The sequence below is a fragment of the Taeniopygia guttata genome, chromosome 8 (genome assembly GCF_048771995.1).
Source record: "Taeniopygia guttata chromosome 8, bTaeGut7.mat, whole genome shotgun sequence".
NCBI lineage: Eukaryota > Metazoa > Chordata > Aves > Passeriformes > Estrildidae > Taeniopygia > Taeniopygia guttata.
The window spans coordinates 1,163,666-1,184,805 of record NC_133033.1 but is presented as its reverse complement, the minus strand read 5'-3'; the positions used below and the strand labels follow the sequence as shown (position 1 = coordinate 1,184,805).

At 51.1% G+C, this 21,140-nt stretch overlaps 2 protein-coding genes and 1 long non-coding RNA gene across 4 annotated transcripts in view; 1 reads left to right on the top strand and 2 right to left on the bottom strand.

Annotated features, from left to right (window-relative positions):
- The window catches only part of MIER1 (MIER1 transcriptional regulator), a 34,848-nt gene extending 24,728 nt beyond the window's left edge, over positions 1-10,120 (top strand). For both annotated transcript variants that reach the window (XM_030278603.4, XM_030278602.4), the window contains 4 exons: positions 1,900-1,994; positions 2,576-2,703; positions 5,916-6,052; positions 7,179-10,120. In XM_030278603.4, coding sequence (XP_030134463.3) covers positions 1,900-1,994; positions 2,576-2,703; positions 5,916-6,052; positions 7,179-7,504 — 686 coding nt within the window. In that variant the 3' untranslated portion in view covers positions 7,505-10,120. The remainder of the gene's footprint in view (positions 1-1,899; positions 1,995-2,575; positions 2,704-5,915; positions 6,053-7,178) is intronic.
- Positions 1-21,140, bottom strand: part of LOC140684596 (uncharacterized) — a 141,691-nt gene that overhangs the window by 50,408 nt on the left and 70,143 nt on the right. The window lies entirely within an intron of this gene.
- SLC35D1 (solute carrier family 35 member D1) lies at positions 10,432-19,763 on the bottom strand. The gene is made up of 12 exons (XM_030278580.4): positions 19,471-19,763; positions 18,768-18,801; positions 18,607-18,693; positions 18,018-18,085; positions 17,264-17,335; positions 16,652-16,720; positions 16,309-16,411; positions 15,724-15,816; positions 13,676-13,743; positions 13,259-13,337; positions 13,012-13,094; positions 10,432-12,480 (listed from the first exon to the last, which is right to left on the bottom strand). The coding sequence occupies exons 1-12, from the start codon at positions 19,572-19,574 to the stop codon at positions 12,372-12,374; spliced, it is 969 nt and encodes a 322-aa protein (XP_030134440.3). The 5' UTR covers positions 19,575-19,763; the 3' UTR covers positions 10,432-12,371.

The window sequence follows — 21,140 nt, the reverse complement described above, 5'->3', positions numbered from 1 at the left end:
TGATTTGCTGTCAGCAGGCTCAGAAGGTTGAGTTAAATGATTTAAACTTCCTTTAAATGCAGCCTCAGTGGATCTCTCATTGTGCTCTGGGAGAATGGAACTGGCAGATGTGGAAATTCCCTTCCTGCCTAGATGTGGTACAAATATCTGGGACTTCAGCAGCAGCTTCAAATGGGAAATTACTTCTTAACAACTCAGCTGGGCATTTTTTAGGTGTTTTATTGTGCTCTTCTAGACCTTCGAGTCATCAAAGTGCATGCAACAAACATGGGACATGAAATAATTCTAAATAAAGGAGCAAATAAAACTTTTATTTTACAAAAATAACATTAAAATCCCTGATTCAATTCAAAATGAATTAATTCTAAATAAAGGAGAAAATAATTTTTTTTTAACAGAGTGTAGCATTAAAAACCCTGATGCATAAAATGAATTAATTTTAAATAAAGGAGCAAATTAATTTTTTACTTTACTGAGTGTAGCATTAAAAAACGTGATACACAAAATGAATAAATTTTAAATAAAGGAGCAAATTAATTTTTTATTTTACTGAGTGTAGCATTAAAAACCCTGATAAATAAAATGAAATAATCCTGAATAGAGAAGCAAATAAGCATTTTCTTTTACAAAGTATGACATTACAAATCCCGCTACATAAAATGAATTCATTCTAAATAAAGGATAAAATTAACCTTTTATTTCACAAAGTATAAGGTTAAAAACCCTGACACGTAAAGTGAAATAATCCTAAATAAAGGAACAAATTAACTTTTATTTTACAAAATACAATATTTAAAACCCTGCTACATAAAATGAATTAGTTCTAAATAAAGGAGCAAATTAACTTCTATTTTACAAAATATAATATTTAAACCCCTGCTACATAAAATGAATTAATTCTAAAAAAAGGAGCAAATAAACTCTTTATTTTACAAAATATAACATTTAAAAAACCCTGCTACAGAAAATGAAATAATCCTAAATAAAGGAGCAAATGAACCTTTTGTTTTACAAAATATAATATTTAAAACCCTGCTACATAAATGAAATAATTCTCAATAAAGGAGCAAATTAACCTTTTGTTTAACAAAATATAACATTAAAAACCCTGATACAGAAAATGAAATAACCATAAATAAAGGAGCATATTAACTTTTATTTTGCAAAATATAACATTTAAAACCCTGATACATAAAATGAAATAATTCTCAATAAAGAAGCAGATTAACCTTTTATTTTACAAAGTATAAAGTTACAAACCCTGCCAGAGAAAATTAAATCATTCTGAATAAAGGAGAAAATTAAAATAAAATCTAAATAAAGGAGAACATTTTTATTTAACAGAGTGTAGCATTTTAAGTCCTGATATGTAAAATGAAATAATCCTTAATAAAGGAGCAAATTAACCTTTTATTTTGCACATAAGATGCAGTGATTCTCAATAAAGGAGCAAATAAACCTTTTCTTTTACAAAATACACCATTAAAACCCTGATTTTCAAGGTGCTGTGGGAGCTCTGAGCATTCCTGTGCTGATGTTGATCTCCTGGTGGTGCTTCCAAACCTCTCCCGAGTCCCTGGCCACACCACGGGGCAGCAGTGATCCAATAAATGAGATTATTTTGCTCTCCCACTGTTTTATTTACTGCTGACCTGAAGGATCAATGGGGCCAGATGAGATTTTATTACAGATTTTATTTCCCTCTGAACCAGTTCCTCCTATTTCCCAGTCTTGTCCTCCAAAGGGAGAATTCCCATTTTTATACCAAAAAGGGAAATTCCTGGGGCTGGTTCCTATGGAATCAGCAGCTGGAGAAAGGACCCAGATCTTTTCTGTCCCTTTTAGTGGCTTTTTTAATGAACTATTTTCTTCATTCTTTTATTTTTGATTTTCCTGCAGAAGAATTGTCTGTTTGGACAGAAGAGGAATGCAGGAACTTTGAGCAAGGGCTGAAAGTCTATGGCAAGGATTTCCACGTGATTCAGGCAAATAAGGTAAAATTCGAGTGCAATTCTCACTTTTTACATTTTAAAACAAACTAACTACAAATAAATTTTGTCCTTCATAAAGAAATGGACAAAATTATTTTGTTTTTGCTGTAGAATCACAGAATCCTGGAATGGTTTAGGTTGGAAGGGACCTTAAAGATCCCGTGGGCAGGGACAGTTCCACTCTCCCAGCTTGCTCCAACCTGCCCTTGGACCCTTCCAGGGATGGATCCAGGGAGGAATTTTTTCCTCCTCAGTTTTTTCCCAATATTTACATCCAAATTGGTTTCTCAAATCCCAGAATTTGTAACTGGAAGTGCAGAAATCCTGCAAAAATCCTGTGGGAAGAGCTGCTTCCCTGGAGCCTGAGTCTGCACACCCTTGGAATTTTCCTTCCCTCCATGATATCTCCAATATTTTTACAAGCAGCCTTCACTCCCCTCTCAATTTTGAAATTTTACACCGAGAATTTCCGCTCTTCCAAGCAGCTTTGACTTGGAATTTCACGCTTTTTGCTCCAAATGCTGGATATTTTTTCTGGACCAGAAATGCAGAAACTGACCCAGAGTTGTTGGCTCTGCTGCCAGGTGCGGACCCGCTCCGTGGGGGAATGTGTGGCTTTTTACTACATGTGGAAAAAGTCGGAACGTTACGATTTCTTCGCTCAGCAGACCCGCTTTGGGAAGAAGAAATACAACCTGCACCCTGGGGTCACGTAAGATGTGCCTGATTTCATCATCTTGGGGTTCAATCTTTATTTTTTCCTGGTCACAGCTGAAAAATCAGGGATTCAGAGCCTAATTTGCAGCAGGAAAACAGCCAAAGTGGAAAAAAAAATTCAGAAGTGTGTATAAGTAATGTGTAAAATACATTTATTTGGGATAAGGCCGACACTTTGCACTGAGGAGCAATTTGAGTTTGAGTCGTGTGAGAATTTGATTGGTTTACTTTTTAAATGTTAATAGGTTTTTCTTCTAAAAATGCTTGTTTTAATTAAATATATTTTCTACAAAAGCATGAATCCCGAGTTCCAGGTGGGACTTGTGGTACATTGTTTGTCCATCATTCTGGCCAGCACAGCACCAAATCCTGGAGGATTTTGGGCTCTCCAAAGCTCTGTTCCCATTCCCATCCTTGCTGGGGAGGGAGGGAATGTGTGAGCAGAGCTGCCCTCCCAGCTCCTTCTGCTGCCCTTCATTCCAAAAATCCTGGAACAAACTGGATTTGCCAGTCCCACTCTTTCCACTGCCTCCTGCCAAGCCTTTTCACCATTATTTTCATTCCTCATTTCTTCCTGGCTCCTCTCTTCATCCTTCTTTGGAATATTATTGTTTCTCCAAACACTGCAGGGCTCTGGGACACCCAGAGTTGCCATCAGGGACTTTGTGGGTGTTACAGAAGTTTCTTACCTGGCAGGGACTGCCTGGCTCCCCCTTTCCTTCCATCTCTTGCTGGGTTTTTCCCACCCTGTTTTTCATTTCCCCCTCCATTTTCCACCCTATTTTCCATCCCCCTCCCCCAATTTTCCATTTTCCCTCCTATTTTCCATTTCCTCCTATTTTTCATTCCCCGCCATTTTCCATTCCCCCCCCCATTTTCGATTTTCCCTCTTATTTAACATTTCCTCCTATTTTCCATTTCCCCCCCTATTTCCATTTCCCCCCCTATTTTCCCTTTTCCCCTATTTTCCATTTTCCCTGTATTTCCCCCATATTTTTCCTTCCCCCCCCATTTTCCATTTTCCTTCCTATTTTCCATTTCCTCCTATTTTTCATTCCCCCCCATTTTTCATTCCCCCCCCCTCCATTTTCCCTCTTATTTAACATTTCCTCCTATTTTCCATTTTCCCCCCTATTTCCATTTTCCCCCCTATTTTCCCTTTTCCCCTATTTTCCATTTTCCCTGTATTTCCCCCCTATTTTTCCTTTCCCACCCCCATTTTCCATTTTCCCTCCTGTTTTCCATTTCCTCCTATTTTTCATTCCCCCCCATTTTTCATTTCCCCCCCCCCATTTTCCATTTTCCCTCTTATTTAACATTTCTTCCTATTTCCCATTTTCCCCTGCTTTCTATTTTCCCCTCTATTTTCCATTTTCCCCTCTATTTTCCATTTCCCCCCCCTATTTTCCCTTTTCCCCTATTTTCCATTTTCCCTGTATTTCCCCCCTATTTTTCCTTTCCCCCCCATTTTCCATTTTTCCCCAAATTGGACATTTTTGGTGTCTCCTCCTGCTGCTGGGTGCAGCATTAAGTCATTAAGGATTGGACTTGTCTGTTCTTGAATGATTTTGCAGGTAAATTCAGGGAATTCAGGGTGGAATTCCAGGATAATTACGTGTCAGGAGAAGTTTCTGGAGTTATTCCAGCCCTCCCACCACATCCAAGGATTTCACCCACCAGCTTTGTTTCCATCTCCCATTCCTGCCCTGAACTGGAGCTCTGGAATAAATGGCACAGATGGGAATGTCTTGAGCTCTGGAGGTTTTGACTTGGTTTTAGCTTGGCCCCTTTGGGGGTTTTGTGCACAAATGGGATTTGTATTTGGTGGAAAGGTTTGTTATTGGTGGCTCAGCAAATTCCAGGGGTTTATTGCCTGAAGGGATCACCTGGGGAGCACAGGGCAGACATAAAGGGTTTGGAATCGTGGGGTGGTGTGGGCTGGGAGGGAGCTCAACATCCAGAGGGCACTGCCAGGCTGCTCCAGCCCCATCCAGCCCGGCCTTGGGCACTGCCAGGGGTCCAGGGGCAGCAGCTCTGGGAATTCCAGCCCGGGGAGCAATTCCTTCCCAAAACCCCACCCATCCCTGCCCCTGGACACGGGAAACCTTTCCACAGCTGCAGCGTGTGCAGGAGCATCTGCAGCCTGTCCCACTCTGTGTCTGTGTGTCCGGCAGGACTCCATGGATCCTGTGTCTGTGTGTCCGGCAGGATTCCATGGATCCTGTCCCAGCTCTGTGTCTGTCTGTCCTGCAGGGATCAATGGATCCTGTGTCTGTGTGTCCGGCAGGATTCCATGGATCCTGTGTCTGTCTGTCCTGCAGGATTCCATGGATCCTGTGTCTGTCTGTCCTGCAGGGATGCATGGATCCTGTGTCTGTCTGTCCTGCAGGGATCCATGGATCCTGTGTCTGTCTGTCCAGCAGGGATCCATGGATCCTGTGTCTGTCTGTCCAGCAGGGATCCATGGATCCTGTCCCAGCTCTGTGCCTGTGTGTCTGGCAGGATTCCATGGATCCTGTGTCTGTGTGTCCTGCAGGGATCCATGGATCCTGTGTCTGTGTGTCCTGCAGGGATCCATGGATCCTGTCCCAGCTCTGTGTCTGTGTGTCCTGCAGGATTCCATGGATCCTGTCCCAGCTCTGTGTCTGTGTGTCCTGCAGGATTCCATGGATCCTGTCCCAGCTCTGTGTCTGTGTGTCCTGCAGGATTCCATGGATCCTGTCCCAGCTCTGTGTCTGTGTGTCCTGCAGGGATCCATGGATCCTGTGTCTGTCTGTCCTGCAGGGATCCATGGATCCTGTGTCTGTCTGTCCTGCAGGGATCCATGGATCCTGTCCCAGCTCTGTGTCTGTGTGTCCAGCAGGACTCCATGGATCCTGTGTCTGTGTGTCCCGGCAGGGCTCCATGGATCCTGTCCCAGCTCTGTGTTTGTGTGTCCTGCAGGGATCCATGGATCCTGTGTCTGTCTGTCCTGCAGAATTCCATGGCTCTGTCTGTCCGCAGGGATTACATGGATCCTGTCTGTCTGTCTGTCTGTCTGTCCGTCCCGCAGGGATCCCATGGCTCTATCTGTCTGTCTGTCCGTCCCGCAGGGATCCCATGGCTCTGTCTGTCTGTCTGTCTGTCCCGCAGGGATCCCATGGCTCTGTGTGTCTGTCTGTCCGTCCCGCAGGGGTCCCATGGCTGTGTCTGTCTGTCCATCCGCAGGGATTACATGGACCGCCTGCTGGACGAGAGCGAGAGCGCCGCCTCCAGCCGGGCGCCATCGCCGCCGCCCACGGCCTCCAACAGCAGCGCCAGCCAGTCCGAGAGGGACGAGTGCGCCTCGGGCAGCGCCCACAATGGTGAGAGACGGGCCGGGACAGCCCCGGGACAACCGGGACAGCCCCGGGACAGCCTCGGGACAGCCGGGACAGCCTCGGGACAGCCCCGGGACAGCCTCGGGACAGCCGGGACAGCCCCGGGACAGCCTCGGGACATCTCCCACGTCCCCAGGCTGCTCCCATCCCTGGGAGCAGCCACAGCTCCTCTGGAATCCCGTCCCTGGGAGCAGCCACAGCTCCTCTGGAATCCCATCCCTGGGAGCAGCCACAGCTCCTCTGGAATCCCATCCCTGGGAGCAGCCACAGCTCCTCTGGAATCCCATCCCTGGGAGCAGCTACAGCTCCTCTGGAATCCCATCCCTGGGAGCAGCCACAGCTCCTCTGGAATCCCATCCCAGCCCTCCCCACCCTCCCAGGCTGGTCCTGTTCTTCTTTCCCCCCACCTGCCCCTTTACCACTTCAATGCCATTCCCCATGTCTTTGTCCCAAGTCACTCTCCTGGAGCTCCTCTGGGCCCTGGAAATGGCTCTGAGCTCTCCCAAAGGTTCCCTTTTCTCCAGGTGAGCATCCCCAGAGACAAACAGCCTATTTCAAGTGAAACCTGGTTTTTAAAACCCCTCCATGTTTGCATTTAAGCAGGGGCCTTCTCTGGAAGTTAAATCCCCCTGGAATTTCCTGTTAATGGAGGTGTGTGAGTTCTGCGTGCCCTGTGCCATGCAGAGATGGAATTCCAGGGCTGGGGAGAGTCCTGAGCTGGGCTCTGGAGAGCTCCTGCTGCTCCTCAGGCTCCTCCTGAGGGCTGGGAAGGGAGCTGGGGATGGGAGAGGAGCCAGGCAGGGAAGGGAGGAGAGCTGAGCTGAGGGAGGAGCTGGGGACTCCCTCAGGGCCTGGAAATCACCTGGAAGCTGCACAGAGTGCCCAGAGCTCACCTGCAGCCCCTCATCCTGGGATTCCAGGTCATTCCCTGCTCCTCTGAAGCACTTCATGAACTCCCTGTGTCAGTTGTGTGCACATCAACCACGCAGTGAGGAGAAGGAGGAGAACACTGGATTTTTAATGGATTTTGAGCTCAGACTCTGCTTTCCTGAGCCAGCCCAGGCTGTGTGCTGCTGCTGAGCTTTGCTGACGGGGTTTCTCTCCAACGCAGGTGTCTCTGCCAACGGCCCAGGGGAGGTGCCAGGGAAGGAGGAGGCCAGGCTGGAGGGGCTGCACGCCAACGGACCCTGCAGTGGGAAGAAAACGCCTCACACGGAGCTGGATACAAACGGCTACGAACCCGAAACCCTCCCCAGTGAGCCCAAACTTGCTCATTCAGCCTCAAGGAACGAGCCTGAGCTGGAAGAGAAGAGTGAGAGACCTCTGAAGAGAAGAAGAATTAACAGCAATGGGAAGGAGAGCCCGGGTGCTTCAGAGTTCTTCCAGGAAACCAACTCCCACGGGAAGCTGGAGGAGCTGGAAACTTTGGATGACTGAGTGCTGGGAGCTGATTTTATTCCTTGGAGTAAATTCTGGGTGTCTACAATTTTCAGGGTTGATGGGTTACCTTCCAAAGTCCAGTTCCATAAAAAATCTGAGATTTTTTTTTTTGTTTGTTTCCTGAGACCTTCTAGTTGGCTCTAAAGATCCGATGATTTGGTTTTCTTCAGTGCTGAAAAGCAGCAGGAGAATATTGAATTTCTCAGAGCTGGCAGCTGCAGCTCTGGGATAAAAGGCTCTTAAATATTTAAGGAACAAAGCAGTGAGTTGCTGCAAAATTATTCCCAGCCTAATACATTAAAGAATGTGTTAATACAGCATTTAATGTATAAAATAGCATTTAATCAGTGTACAAGTGAACAAAGCGTTTGGGGCTTTGCAGGAAGTTAAAATAAAACAGGAAAAGCCAAGACAGAGCAGGCACAGAAACTTCCACTCCTGCTGGAGAGAGGAAAATGCCATCCCATCATTAAGGAACACTCATGAATCCTGAAAGTTATGAGCACAACTATTTTTATATATAGAAGTTTTAAAAGGTAAATAAATAAACCAGGTCAGGTTTGTCTATGTAAAATTGTTGACATCAATGATGTCTTTCCATATTCTTTATCTGGGCTAAAGAAATACATTCTGTATTTTTCCAGATTTCTTTGTAGCCTTTGAAAGATTTTTACAGTACTTATGTCTTGATTGAACTGTCCTTTCTTAAAACAAAAGCTTGTATAATTTTCTTACCTTGTACAGTTGGTAAACTTTTATGAGAGAGTTGATACCCTGAGTCTAATGTCAGCTTCCTTTTATTTTGCTGAAGTCTTTTCTAAAAAAAAACCAACAAAAAACCCCAAACCAAACCAAACCAAACCAAACCAATGGAGTTAAAAATTAATCACCGACGTGTTAATTTTCTTCCCAGAAACTGGTAAATAATTAACATAAGAATGGTTAGGAGGCATTTGATTTTGGAAACGTGTTGTTTTTGTTTTTTTTTTTTCCTTGTTTTATGGCAAACAATGATGTTTAAATTTTTGTTAAGCATGCTGCTTGCATTGCACACATTTCCTTGCTTTCTTTCTCCCTTTGTTTGGAACTCAGAGAAATTTCACAGCAGTCAAATAATCGAGTTTGCTGAACCTTCTTCAGGTTCAGCGTTTGTTTTCTGTGCCCTGCCAGGTTTTGGGGAGCACAGAGGGGCTGGGCTGGCTGGAAATGCTGCTGGGGGAATTCCTGAGCAGCACACACAAGGCTGCACCTGCTGCTCTCAAAAATCCGAAAATCCCTGTTGGGATTCTCTGTTGGTACACAGGGACACGCTCACCCGGAGAAGGGAGAGCAGAATTTCAGATTGAGCTGGGGAGAATCCCAGTGTGAAAACCAAAAATTCCTCCTGAGTAAATGGGAATAGGGTGATGCTCACTCACCCTGCCAGCAGCACCTCTGCAAAGTTGTGGGTGTAGGATTTCCATCCAGCAATCAGGAATATTTGAAATCCCAATTCATTTTGGTTTTGTTTGGTTGTTTTCTTCAGCCCAGCTCCACTTGTGCTGTGTTAAAATCCGGGATAATTGTTAATTTGATCACTGCTAAGCCTGGGTCCTCCTCCTCCTCCTCCCAGGTGTGCTGTTCATCCTTCACTGGTTGTTTTCTCTGCAGGTGATTTTCTCTTTGTGGTTCCAGCTGAACTGAACGGTTTGAAATGGATGTTTCAACCCAAACCCCACTGCTCAGGGCTTGGGCCGATTTGGTTTCTTCTCCACTGAACTTTCCTTGGACTTTGTGATCAGGAATGAGCCAAGCCTCGGGATGAGATGGGCTGTGGCTGCAGAACCCTGGGGAAGGATCAGCTCTGCCTGCCAGCCCTGCTCCTGGAGAGCCTCGGGGTGAGGCTCATTAATTACGGCCTGTGTTAATTAAGGAGTGCGGTGATTAATACCTGAGGCAGAGGTTGCTGTTAACTCTCCCCTCTGGTTATGAGCAGAACCTCAAAGACAGTTCCACACAAGCAGAATCCTATTTGCAGTTGTATTTTGATGTTCTTTGTTTTCGGTTGCAAGTTGGAAATACTTCCAAAAATCCACAGGAAAGTTTCCAAATTAATTGTCTCAGGCTCATGTGTGAAATCCAGCACTGTGTATATTTTCAGGAACGTTGCTTTGTTTTTTATCTTTCCTTTTATTTTATTTTTTTTTTTGTGATATTTAGGAGAGACCTGACATTCCATAATCCACTATGTAATGCTCAGCTAGACTTTAAGAATATTTAATTCTAATTTACCTTTTGTTTATGCTGGTGTTTTATACAATACTTTGTTCATGTTTCAAACTGCAGCCACTGTAACTCAATAAGTCATTGCACTACTAAAGCTATTGAAAATCCTGGAAATCTAACTTTGCTTTCATTTTCCAAGCCTGTACAGGTGGGAACCCAGTCCAGCAGGAAATCCTTGGGCTTCCCAAAGGGTCCAGTGTGCTGTAAAATCCCCCCACACACAAACCCTACAGATGAGTTTGATACATTTTTCCCACACAGTATTTTGCACTGTCAGTAATTCCCTCCTCTTACTCCCCTTCCCCGTCTGCAATTCTGGAAAAGCTTATTAAAATATTTTTAAACTTACTGTCTGCATCCGAAATTCCTGACTTTCTTTGCTCCAGAGGGGTGGAATATTCCCTGTCAGAGGGTGGGAGAGCAGTGGCTGGAACTCTGCAGTGAAACCCATGGGAACAAAACCCATTTTTCTGGATCAGCTTCCACTGTTTCCTTCATTGCCCATAATGTTTCCCAAATCCCTTCCCAAGGAATATTCACAGCTGGAAACCCAAAATCCCCCCACTCACCCTGCTGGGACTGGGATAAATCCCTGATTTATCCACCCCGGCATTCCCATCCTCTCCAGACAGGGAAGAGAGGGGTGAGGCAGGAGCAGCTTTGGTTCATTGGTTTATTGGAAGCAAATACAAAAATACAGAGGCACGTAAATCCTTTCTGCTCTCATTGCTCACATCCACAGCCTGCCATACATTCAGAGGTTCATCACTAAAATGCTCATTTTGTAAATAGATTCTCTATAGAAAACATTTTTTTACTCAATTAATAGCATAGAAAATACTGTTAGAGGAATTCTTGGCTTTCCCAGTGTTTAGGATCCAGCAGGATCCCAGCATGGACAAAATAAGCTTTAAAAATCCTTCCCTGTCAGGACTGCAAATCTAACCAGTAGATTCAAAACCAAACAGAAAATCCTAAAAACCCCTCTGGCAGAATCACCCTCCTGGCTGTGACCTCAGCACGGCAGAGTCGGAGCACACGGGGGAGAAAAAAAGGGATTTGGGATTTGGGAATGCTGCAGCAAGGCCCGGAGCTGGATACTGGGAACTAGGACAGAACCAAGCTGGATACTGGGAACTAGGACAGAACCAGGACAGAACCAGTACAAAACCAGTACAGGGACCAGCAACCCCATCCAGGCTGGGACTGGGGGGCCTCTGCACCCCAGGAAGGGTTTGTGACCCTCCCCACCCTGGACAAAGCCGAGGTTTTGCTGGAATTTTGGGAGATAAAATAATCAGGGATTTCTTTTTTACTGTGCTCAGAGGGGGAATGTGCTGAGGGGCTGCTCCAGGACACCCACACTGTAGTACCCCTGGTCACTACAGTGACCAAAAAATCCCACAAAAAAAGGGGGAATTGTGGCTCTGGAATTGCTCCAGGAGCAGGCAGCAGCTGACTCGCTCCACACCTTCCCCAGCACACCAGGCTGGAGCTGCACTCTCACAGAAAAATCTCTTCCCATCCAAAAACTTCCAGTAAACTCCAACAAATGCAGCTTTGCCCAACAGCACTTCCAGTTTAAGCAGTTATCTCCTAAAAACCCCACTGTCAGTGTCTAGAGAAGCTGTTAGGGTACAAAAATCTCTAAATACATTGCTTTACTAAAAGTTTTTTTAACCAAGATTAAAAACAATTCTTTTAAAACCAAAAGACAACCCGAGGAAACCTCGAAAGAGGTGCTGGATAAGACAACCTTTAAAAATCACTTGAACACTGCCCAGTGTTCTACACTTCCCATTCTTTTAGCGGGTCACAAACCCAGGGGGGTTCATTCCATGGAAAACGAGAATTATGGGGCCCCCTGTACTTGCCAAAAAAGAAGATTTAAGTCCTTGTGCCTCTGGCAGGGGTGGGAGCTGCAGCCCCTGCAGACTGCCTGGATGTGCTGTGCCAGGTGGGACAAGCTGGGCTCTCCTGTGCTCCAGCAGCTTCTCCCTGCTGGATCTCCCCAGGAAGGGCAGCAGCTTTCCCAAAGCCAGGGCTGGATCCCAGGAAGAAAACCCTTCTGGGCAGAGGTGGGTGCAGGGCTCTGATAAACCCAGGAGGGCAAACCCAGCTTGAGAAGTGGGTCAATGGACCAAACAAACGGAAAGCAGATAAAAATTAAGTCCAGAGAGCAGCGAACATTCACGCAGGAGGTCCTGGCCCAGCCCAGGAGCAGCTCCCGGGGAATTCCGGCTCCCTCGGCATTCCCGTGCTCCGGAGGGAGCCCCCACCCCGCTGGGATCAGCGGATCCAGGGGTCCCAGGAAGCAGATCCACCCTGGCACACCCCTGGCAGCAGAACTGCCAGCCCCGACCCCGCCCGTGCCCATCTCCCCGCTTGATTAGAAACCCGTTAATTCCTCCCGATCAGGCTTAATTAGGCTCATCCCATCCCGTGCAGGCTGGACGGATCTTCCCAAGGATTTGTGAAGGCAGCAATCTCAGCTGTGCAAATCAGGACAGCCCCGAGGAGGCTCCCGGGCTCCCTCCCCACGTCCTGCCCGCGCCAGGCCAGCAGGAGAGGTCGGCTCCCAAAAAAAGCCTCTCCCTGCTCACACCGAGCTCTTCCCTTTCAGATCCAGCTTGCTGCCAGCATCCGACTCCTTGCTCATCTGCTCCTCGCTGAAGGTGATGTAGGAGTACACCAGGCTGCCAGCAATGCTGCAAGAGATTCAGGAAAACGTGGGTGGCCAGCCCGGCTCCTGCACCAGCGCACCCAGGAAAAGGCAGAGCCACCCTCAGGGATCTGCTGGCAGCATCCCCTTCCCGTGAGAATTCCCAGCTTCCCTCCTAAACCCAGGTGTTTTCATTCCACATCTGTTCCACCCCCAAAGGATCCTTCAAAAGGACAGGAGCGACCCCCACAACAGCCCAGAAAGGAGATTTTTCCAAAAGCTGAATAATAACAAACACCAGGTGAAACAATCCCCAACATTCTTCCTTTGCTGCCTTAATTCCATGACTCTGCTTGGTAACTCAGGGAAAAGTCACATTTCCTGCTAAAATACTCCTGTGGATTCTCCTGGCTTTAAAACAAACCAAGTTTGTGAACATCCCACAAAACAACCAAGTACAAAATCCCAAATCCATGGGGTTTTTTTGGGGTGGGGGGGAAATCCACTGTATCTGTCAAATCGTTTCAGTTTCACCCCAGTTTTCACTGACAAGTCATAAAGAAACCTCTGCTCTTACCTGATATTTAGCCCAATGAAGTTCATCCATGTAAAAATATAATCTCCTCCAAAAAACATCCCAATATAGGTTATTAAAATATTCTGCAAAGGAACAAGATGGGAGGAACAAACAGCCTGAGACAAGGGAATTGTATGGAAAATGGAATTCATGGAAAAGGAAATGCAGGGGGTGGAACATGAGGGGTTAATGCAATTCCCAGGGGATAACTGAGGGGGTTTTTTTGGGAGCAGGGAATGCCACTCACCTTAATGCAGCCAACTATTGTAGTTGTAAGAGCAGAGTTGTACTGAGTGCAAAGAACCGTGGAATACATCAAAATAAACCTATGGAAAAGAGCCAACGTCAGGGACAACACCTTGGGAATCCTCATCCCACCACCCTGGCCTTGGAAGGGTCCCTGCCCCTCAGGGAATGAGGTGAGCCTCAGGTGCCTCCCAGCCCAAAGCACTCCAGGATTCCAGGATCCATTCCCATCCTTGTTTTCCCACGTTTTCAGCTGAAGCTGCACTGGAGGAGGGTGGGAGGTAATTCCAGCCACCAGAGCTCTCAGGAGCGGTATCCCAAGCAGGACTGAGGATTTCTGATGGCTTTTAAACAACACCAGGGCACCACAATTCCCAGTTTCTGGCATGGATATGCCTTCCCTGCTGCCAGTGCTTACCCCATCACACAGGACAGCGTGAACTGCACGAGGAAGAACGTGTCTGCCCAGCCCTGGTACTCCACTGCCTGCAGGAACAGCAGCTTCAGAGCCTTGGCAAGCACAGAATTCCCAGCAAGACAAGAACAACCCCCCCAGCATCGGCTGTCACCTCACAGCAGGAAAAACCAACCCAACTCCAAGCCTGGAATGACATCCCAAGGCTGGGGATCCCTGCTGGCATCACCTCCAGCCTCAGCACTCAGCTGGGAATGAGTGTCAGGGGGCTCAGGAGTGGCAGCTCCCAGCTGGCTGCTCCCCGGAATTGGATCATTTTGGAATTCACTCCCTGCAAAGCACAACGCTCATCCCAAGGGAGCTGTGACCTCTGGAGATGCTGCTGAGAGTGGCTTGAGGCAGCCTGGATTTCATGGAGGGGCTTTTGGGGTTTGGGGAGCATCTGGATCCAGAGGGGCCACCAAGATCCTGCAGGGACTGGAGCATCCCTGAGGAGAGCTCAGGGGTGTCACCCAGGCTCTGCCAAGGTGCCCAGGGACAGGATCATCACCGAGCCAGGGACACTCTGGAAGGTCCCTGCAGACACTTGGAGAGGGGCAAAGGCTGCCCAGGGAAGTGGGGGAGTTTCCACCCTTGGAAACACCCAGAATCCAGGTGGAATTCTCACCTGCTCCAGAGGGAGCAGAGGAGCCTGAGGCACAGGGCAGGAGCTGCTTCCCTCGCTGCCCTCCCAGCCGGGCAGGGAATGCCAGGGCTGCTGCCAGCAGCTGGGAATGCCCTTCCCCCAGGGACACCCACCTCCGGCCCTGGGAGCTCCTCCTGCAGCCCCTTTTCCCCCAGGAATTCTGCACAGAGCAGGATGTGTTACCTGGGACGCCTCGGAGGAACCACAGGAATTCCCAGATCCACAGGCACAGGAAAGGCCCCCCAGCCCTTCCCAGGGGGTTTTCCTGGAGCTGCCAAGGCGGAGTTTCCTGGCAGCAGCCCCGGCACACAGCACATCTTTGTGCAGCCCAGAAAGGAGTTTATTCAGGGCAAAAGCAAATCCAAAAAGGCCATTTCTCACTCTGGGCTGAACAGAGGCTGCTCACAGCCACGTTTTCCTGCCCAGGCCCAGCTCCTGCTCCTAAATGAGCACTTTTATCCCAAGCCCAGCCCTGGGAGCTGCTCTGCAGGGCGGGGCTGAGCCACCTTCACCCCCTCCTGCCATCCCTGCTAAGCCCAGCTCATTATCCCCGCGCTTTAAGCTCCTAACGAGGACAAAGCCACCAGGCTGGGGGACAGAGGGGCTGGCAGGGCGCCCCAGGGCCACCCCCAGCCTTTGGAGGAGAGAATTTATCTCAATTCCCTGCACATGGAGAGGATTTCCAAAAAACAGGCAGGAAAAAGGAATTTCTTGCTCAGGAGAGCCAGCTGCACATCAACGAGTGCAACAACAACAAAAATAATAAATAATAATATATATAATAATATTATTATACATATTGTTAGAGGTTGTAATAATATCAACAGTATTAATATGAGTAATAATAAAATTAATAATTTCATGTATACAGAACCATAGGTATTTTATATTTATATTTATATTTATATTTATATTTATATTTATATTTATATTTATATTTATATTTATATTTATATTTATATTTATATTTATATTTATATTTATACTATAATCTCTAGGACCACAGCCCCAGTGTGGCACCATAAGCAAAGGGAACCCCCACAGCAACTCCACAAAACTGCCCCAGCAAGAGGGGAAGGACATTTTTAAAAAGTTTGAAGAAACTCATTGATTCTAAAGTTACTCAGCTTCTTTAAATAATATTTGGGTTTTCTCCTTGCTCTCCACTTCCCCATTCCCCAGGCATTACAAAAATGCCTGAATGGAGCAACTCTGCGGGTTTGAATTTAACGTAAAAGTTAAATTGCAGCTCCCTCCTGCTGGGTTGGTTTTGGGGAACCACCCCTCCCCAGCTCCCCCTCAGCCCCCCAGGCTGCCCATGCGATGGTGTCCCACAAAACCCATGGATTTTGGGATGCTCTCCTACCTTCTGTGCATCTCCAGTGACGTAGGCAATGGCCAGGGTGGGGAGGATCATGAACAGTGCATTGTAATAGAGCAACCCGTACTTCCCCAGCTCCTGGAAAGGGAAACACCCCAGGGATAGAGTGGGAACAGCAATTCCTGCTCACCCTGCACTGGGACTGGGCCTGCAGCTGAATCCAGGTGGGATTCTTCCAGACAGAGGAGCTGCAGGGTGACAATTCCCAAATCTCATGGAATTCCAGATGGTTTGGGTTGGGAGGGACCTCAAAGCCCATCCAGTGCCACGGGCAGGGACCTTCCCCTGTCCCAGGCTGCTCCAGCCTGGCCTTGGGCACTGCCAGGATCCTGGAGCAGCCACAGCTGCTCTGGGAATTCCATCCCCACCCTCCCAGCCAGGAGCTCCTTCCCAGTCTCCCATCCATCCCTGCCCTCTGAAAGCCATTCCCCGTGTCCCGTCCCTCCATGCCTTGTCCCCAGCCCCTCTCCAGCTCTGGACAGATTTTGGGAATGGGATGGCAGAGCCTCCCCCCTCTGACCTCACAGGAACCAATCCCAAAATGCCAAAGGAAGCCAAAGCTCAGCCCACCTTGGAATCCAGCTTCTGTTTCACGTAGGCACCGTTTGCAGCTGTTAAGGCGTCGTTAATGAGGATAAAAATATATCCCTCCAGGTCGAATGCCAAGTCAGCACTGGGGAGGGGAAAACAGGGACTTAAAGCTCTGGGCTGTGCAGGGACAACGCCTGGAAGGCTCCTTCCACCTTCTGTGGAACCAGCAAGTTGTCAGGAAAAGTTAACCACGGCAGGAGGGGCTGGGATTTGGGTCAGGAAAACATTATTTTCTACTAGAGAGCACGTCCAAGGTGGGGGAAGTCAGTGTTTAAACCAAGAACTCCATTCCCACTGGGACACGGGAATAGGGACAGCTCACCTGGCAGCCACAAATGCACCAAAGATCATGGCAAATACTGTCATCTGAATGCTCCAGGAAAACTTCTTCCTGGGAAAGAGAGGCAGCAGGACACGCCATCAGCCACAGCTCACTCCTTGGGAATGCTCTGAGCAGGGAGAAGCTTTTCCTCCTGAGGAAAGGGGGAAAACCCCAACCCAACCCCAACCCAACCCCAAACCAACCGTGCAGGAGCTGCGAGCAAACACATTTTTGGGCAATTATCTCCACGATTTTTTTAGAAGATAAAGAACTGAGCCTGGGGGAGCTGGGAGTTCATGGGGAGCTGCAGCTCTGCCTGGGGCAGGGCAGGAAATGCTCAGCTGGGCACGGAGCAGCTCCAGCCCTGGCAAGGGGCTGTGGGCACCCCGGGAATGAGGGAATTGGGGCTGGCACAGCACCTTCACCTCCCTGAGTGCTGCAAGTGGGGCCAGAGCAGCGCATCCCTGTCTGCCAGCTCGGGAAGGGATTGGGGCAGCAGCTCCTGCCCACTCCTCCCCTCCCTTCCCCAGCCAAACCCGGCCAGGCAGCCCCGGGACCATCCCCTGGCAGCCCCAGAACCGTCCCGGGACCATCCCGGCCCGGAGCACTCACTTGAGCAAGAATCCCTCGGCAAACATCGTAAACAGGATGGAAAACCTCCGCAGGACCGTGAACATGGGCAGGCTGCGGGAGGAAGGGGCAGCGGCGTGAGAGGCTGCCCCCCTTCCCCACATCCCAAACGGAGCAGGGATATGGGACCGCAGCAGGAATATGGGATCGCAGCAGGGATATGGGATCGCAGCAGGGATATGGGAGCGGAGCAGGGATATGGGATCGCAGCAGGGATATGGGAGCGCAGCAGGGATACGGGATAGCAGCAGGGATATGGGAGCGGAGCAGGGATATGGGACCTGAGCAGGGATATGGGACCTGAGCAGGGATATGGGACCTGAGTAGGGATATGGGATCGCAGCAGGGATATGGGATCGCAGCAGGGATATGGGATCGCAGCAGGGATATGGGATCAGCCTGCCTGTGCCTTGAGGGGGAATTCCCCTCTGGGAATGGCAGCGACCCACACCCCCTTGGATCTGAGCCTGCCAGGCTGGGGGACCCCCAGGGACACCCCCAGAGCTCACCCCACGGTTAAGGGCCAGCCTCGAATCCCTCCCTGCCCGCAGGGAGCATGTGGGAACACACACGTGGCACATCCCAGCGTGGGCAGGGAGGGAAGGAAGGAAGGGAAGTGCAGGGCCCCCAGGCTCCTGCCCCATCCCACAGAGCCCCGGGCCGGCTGGGCTCCCTGGCAAGCCTGGAAACCCCCAGGGAACGTTAAACCCTCCCCGTGCAGGAAACCCGTCCCTACTTCAGTTTCTTTGTGCTGAACAGTCCTGTGATCTGGTTCCCGAAGTACAGGAGAGGTAGAGGAAATGTCTGCAAAAAGAGGGGTAAGGCTGTGGGAGCCAGCCGGGAGCTCCCCGAGCAGCCCCGGGGGATAAAAACAGAATGGAATTACTCCCACCCGCCATGGAAACCTTTACACACACACACAAACACACACACATGTCCCGGAGCTGCAGGATCCCGGGAATGGGCATCCCAGAGAGCCCCTGCTGGGGCACGGACCCCGGGGCTGGGGAAAGGAGCCCGGGGAGGGGATTCGAGTGCTCGGGAAGGGGATTAGAATACCTGGGAAAGGGATTCGAGTAGCTGGGAAGGGGATTCGAGTACCTGGGAAGGGGATTCGAGTACTTGGGAAGGGGATTCGAGTACCTGGGAAGGAGATTTGGGTGTTTGGGAAGGGGATTCAAGTGCTTGGAAGGAGATTTGAGTGTTTGGGAAGGGGAGTCAGGTACCCAAGGAGGGGATCTGGGTGCTGGGGAGAGGATCTGGGTGCCCGAGGAGAGGATTTGGGTGCCCGAGGAGGGGATCTGAGTGCTGGGGAGGGGTCTCACCCGCCGGGGGATGTGTCTGTCCAGGTCAGGGAACTTGACCACCCGCAGCGCCTTCCCCGCCCAGAGCACGGCCACCGTGGCCACCATCTGCAAGAGAGCAGGGGGTGACCCCACGGCCCCCCAGAACTCGGCGTGTGGGGACACGGCGGGGTCCCACTCACCTGGCCCAGCCCCACGCACAGCGAGGACGGGAACCTGCGGGAGCAGAGCACACATCAGGGGGGCACCCACCCCAAGGGGGTCCCACACCAACCCACGGCCCTGGGGACACGGGGGGACACCCGGGGCTGGGGCTGGGAAGGACCCAGGGCAGGGGGGTGACACCAGGAATGAGTGAATGGTGGGGTCCCCATCCCCGTCCCACGGGGGGATTCCCGATCCTGGGGGTGGAGGGGTACCCCGATCCCGGGCAGATTCCCGATCCCGGGGGAGTACCCCAATCCCTGGGGGATTCCCGATTCCGGGGAGCGGTGTCCCGATCCAGGGCGGGATTCCCGATTCTCGGGGGGGGTACCCCAATCCCGGGAGTGGTACCTCGATCTCGGGGGGGGGGTACCAGGAGGGATTCCCGATCCCCAGCGGTAATACCCCGATCCTGAGGGGGGGTATCCCGATCCCAATGAGGATTCCCGATCCCCAGCGGTAATACCCCAGCCCCGAGGGGGGTATCCCGATCCCAGGGAGGATTCCCGATCCCCAGCGGTAATACTCCGATCCCGAGGGGGGGTATCCCAATCCCAGTGAAGATTCCCGATCCCCAGCGGTAATACCCCGATCCCGAGGGGGTGGGCATCCCGATCCCAGGGAGGATTCCCGATCCCCAGCGGTAATACCCCAGCCCCGAGGGGGGGTTCCCCGGCGTACCCGTAGGTGGTGAGGACGCTCTTGTTGAGGACGACGATGAGGAAGGAGCTGAGGCCGTAGAAGGCGGCGGCCAGCAGGCGCAGGCAGAGCGGCGGGGCCGCCATGCCCCGCTCCGCATCGCCGGGCGCGGGGGCTCGGCCGGGGGCTGCCCCCTCAGCTCCCCGGTCAGCTCCGGCCTCAGCTCTGCCCTCAGCTCCCCGCTTAACTCTCCGCTTAGCTCCCCCCTCAGCTCTGCCCTCAGATCCTGGCTTAGCTCCCCCCTCAGCTCCCCGCTTAGCTCCCCCCTCAGCCGCCCCCTCAGCTCCCCACTCGGCTCTCCCCTCAGCCGCCCCCTCAGCTCCTCGCTTGGTTCCCTCCTCAGCTCTCCCCTCAGCTCTGCCCTCAGCTCCCCACTCGGCTCTGCCCTCGGTTCTTCCCTCGGCTCCCCACTCGGTTCTTCCCTCGGCTCTCCCCTCAGCTCCCCCCTCAGTTCTGCCCTCGGTTCCCCCCTCAGGGCCCCCCCCGGCACCGCCCGCCCGGCGACTGCGCGGGGCCGCCATGGTGGGGCGGGGCCGAGCGCGCCGCCAGCACTGCGCATGCGCGGCGCAACGGGGGCGGGAACGGGACAGGGACACAGGGACAGGGATGGGACAGGGATGGGACAAGGATGGGACAGGGACAGGGATGGGGACATGGATAGGGATAGGACAGGGACACAGGGATGGGACAGGGATGGGATGGGACAGGGATAGGGATGGGACAGGGATAGGGACAGGGACAGGGACAGGGACAGGGATAGGGATGGGACAGGGACTGGGATAGGGATGGGACAGGGATAGGGATGGGACAGGGACAGGGGACAGGGACAGGGATGGGACAGGGACAGGGACAGGGACAGGGACAGGGACGGGGATGGGACAGGGATGGGACAGGGACAGGGACAGGGATAGGGATGGGACAGGGATAGGGATGGGACAGGGACAGAGACAGGACAGGGACAGGGACAGGACACGGACAGGAGGACAGGGACAGGGATGGGGACACGGCACTGGGGACAGGGATGGGGACATCGCACAGGGGGCAGTTATGGGGGACATCGCACAGGGGGGCTGGGATGGGGACAGGGACGGGGTGGGGTGGTGGCACAGGGGCTGGGATGGGGACATTGGTGGGGGAGGATGTGATGGGGCTGGGACAGGGGGGTGCTGCCAGGGGAGGCCATCTCACGGGGGACAGGTTGGGAAGGGGGGCGTAGGTGAGGTCACACATGGGGTGGCACCGGGTCCTGAGGGACAAGGGGACACCAAACGCGTGTCCCCCATGTGGGCAGGGGGCTCCCCATGGCAGAACGGGGGTTCAGGGCCGTGCTGGCACCGCTGTCCCTGGCACGGTGGCAGGATTTTGGCACCAGCCCTTCCCTTTCAGAGATTAAATCTTCCCCTCCGGGCTGTGCTCTGCCGAGTGGAAAAATCCCAAAACAAGGCGGCTCTGAGCACAAAGACACTGGGGACAAGGGTGACACGCACGGCTCGGTCCCCACCGTGTCCCGGAGCCCCCGAGGGTTTCCAAAGCAGAAGCCATAATTGGTCTGTGCTGTTTCAAGGTTGTTTATTCTGTTTATCTCTAACATGTTCTGCTGCCCTGCCCCAGCTCTGTCCTGCAGGGCAGCGTGTGGGGCTCTGCCCTCAGTG

Excerpts from the sequence above, each read along its gene's own strand:
- SLC35D1 (XM_030278580.4), bottom strand. The coding sequence starts at position 19,574 with ATGGCGGCCCCGCCGCTCTGCCTGCGCCTGCTGGCCGCCGCCTTCTAC. Across the intron at positions 16,721-17,263 it reads GCCGAGGGATTCTTGCTCAA|GAAGAAGTTTTCCTGGAGCA; the intron begins GTGAGTGCTCCG and ends TCTCTTTCCCAG. Across the intron at positions 15,817-16,308 it reads AACAGAAGCTGGATTCCAAG|GAGCTGGGGAAGTACGGGTT; the intron begins GTGGGCTGAGCT and ends TTCCCTTTCCAG.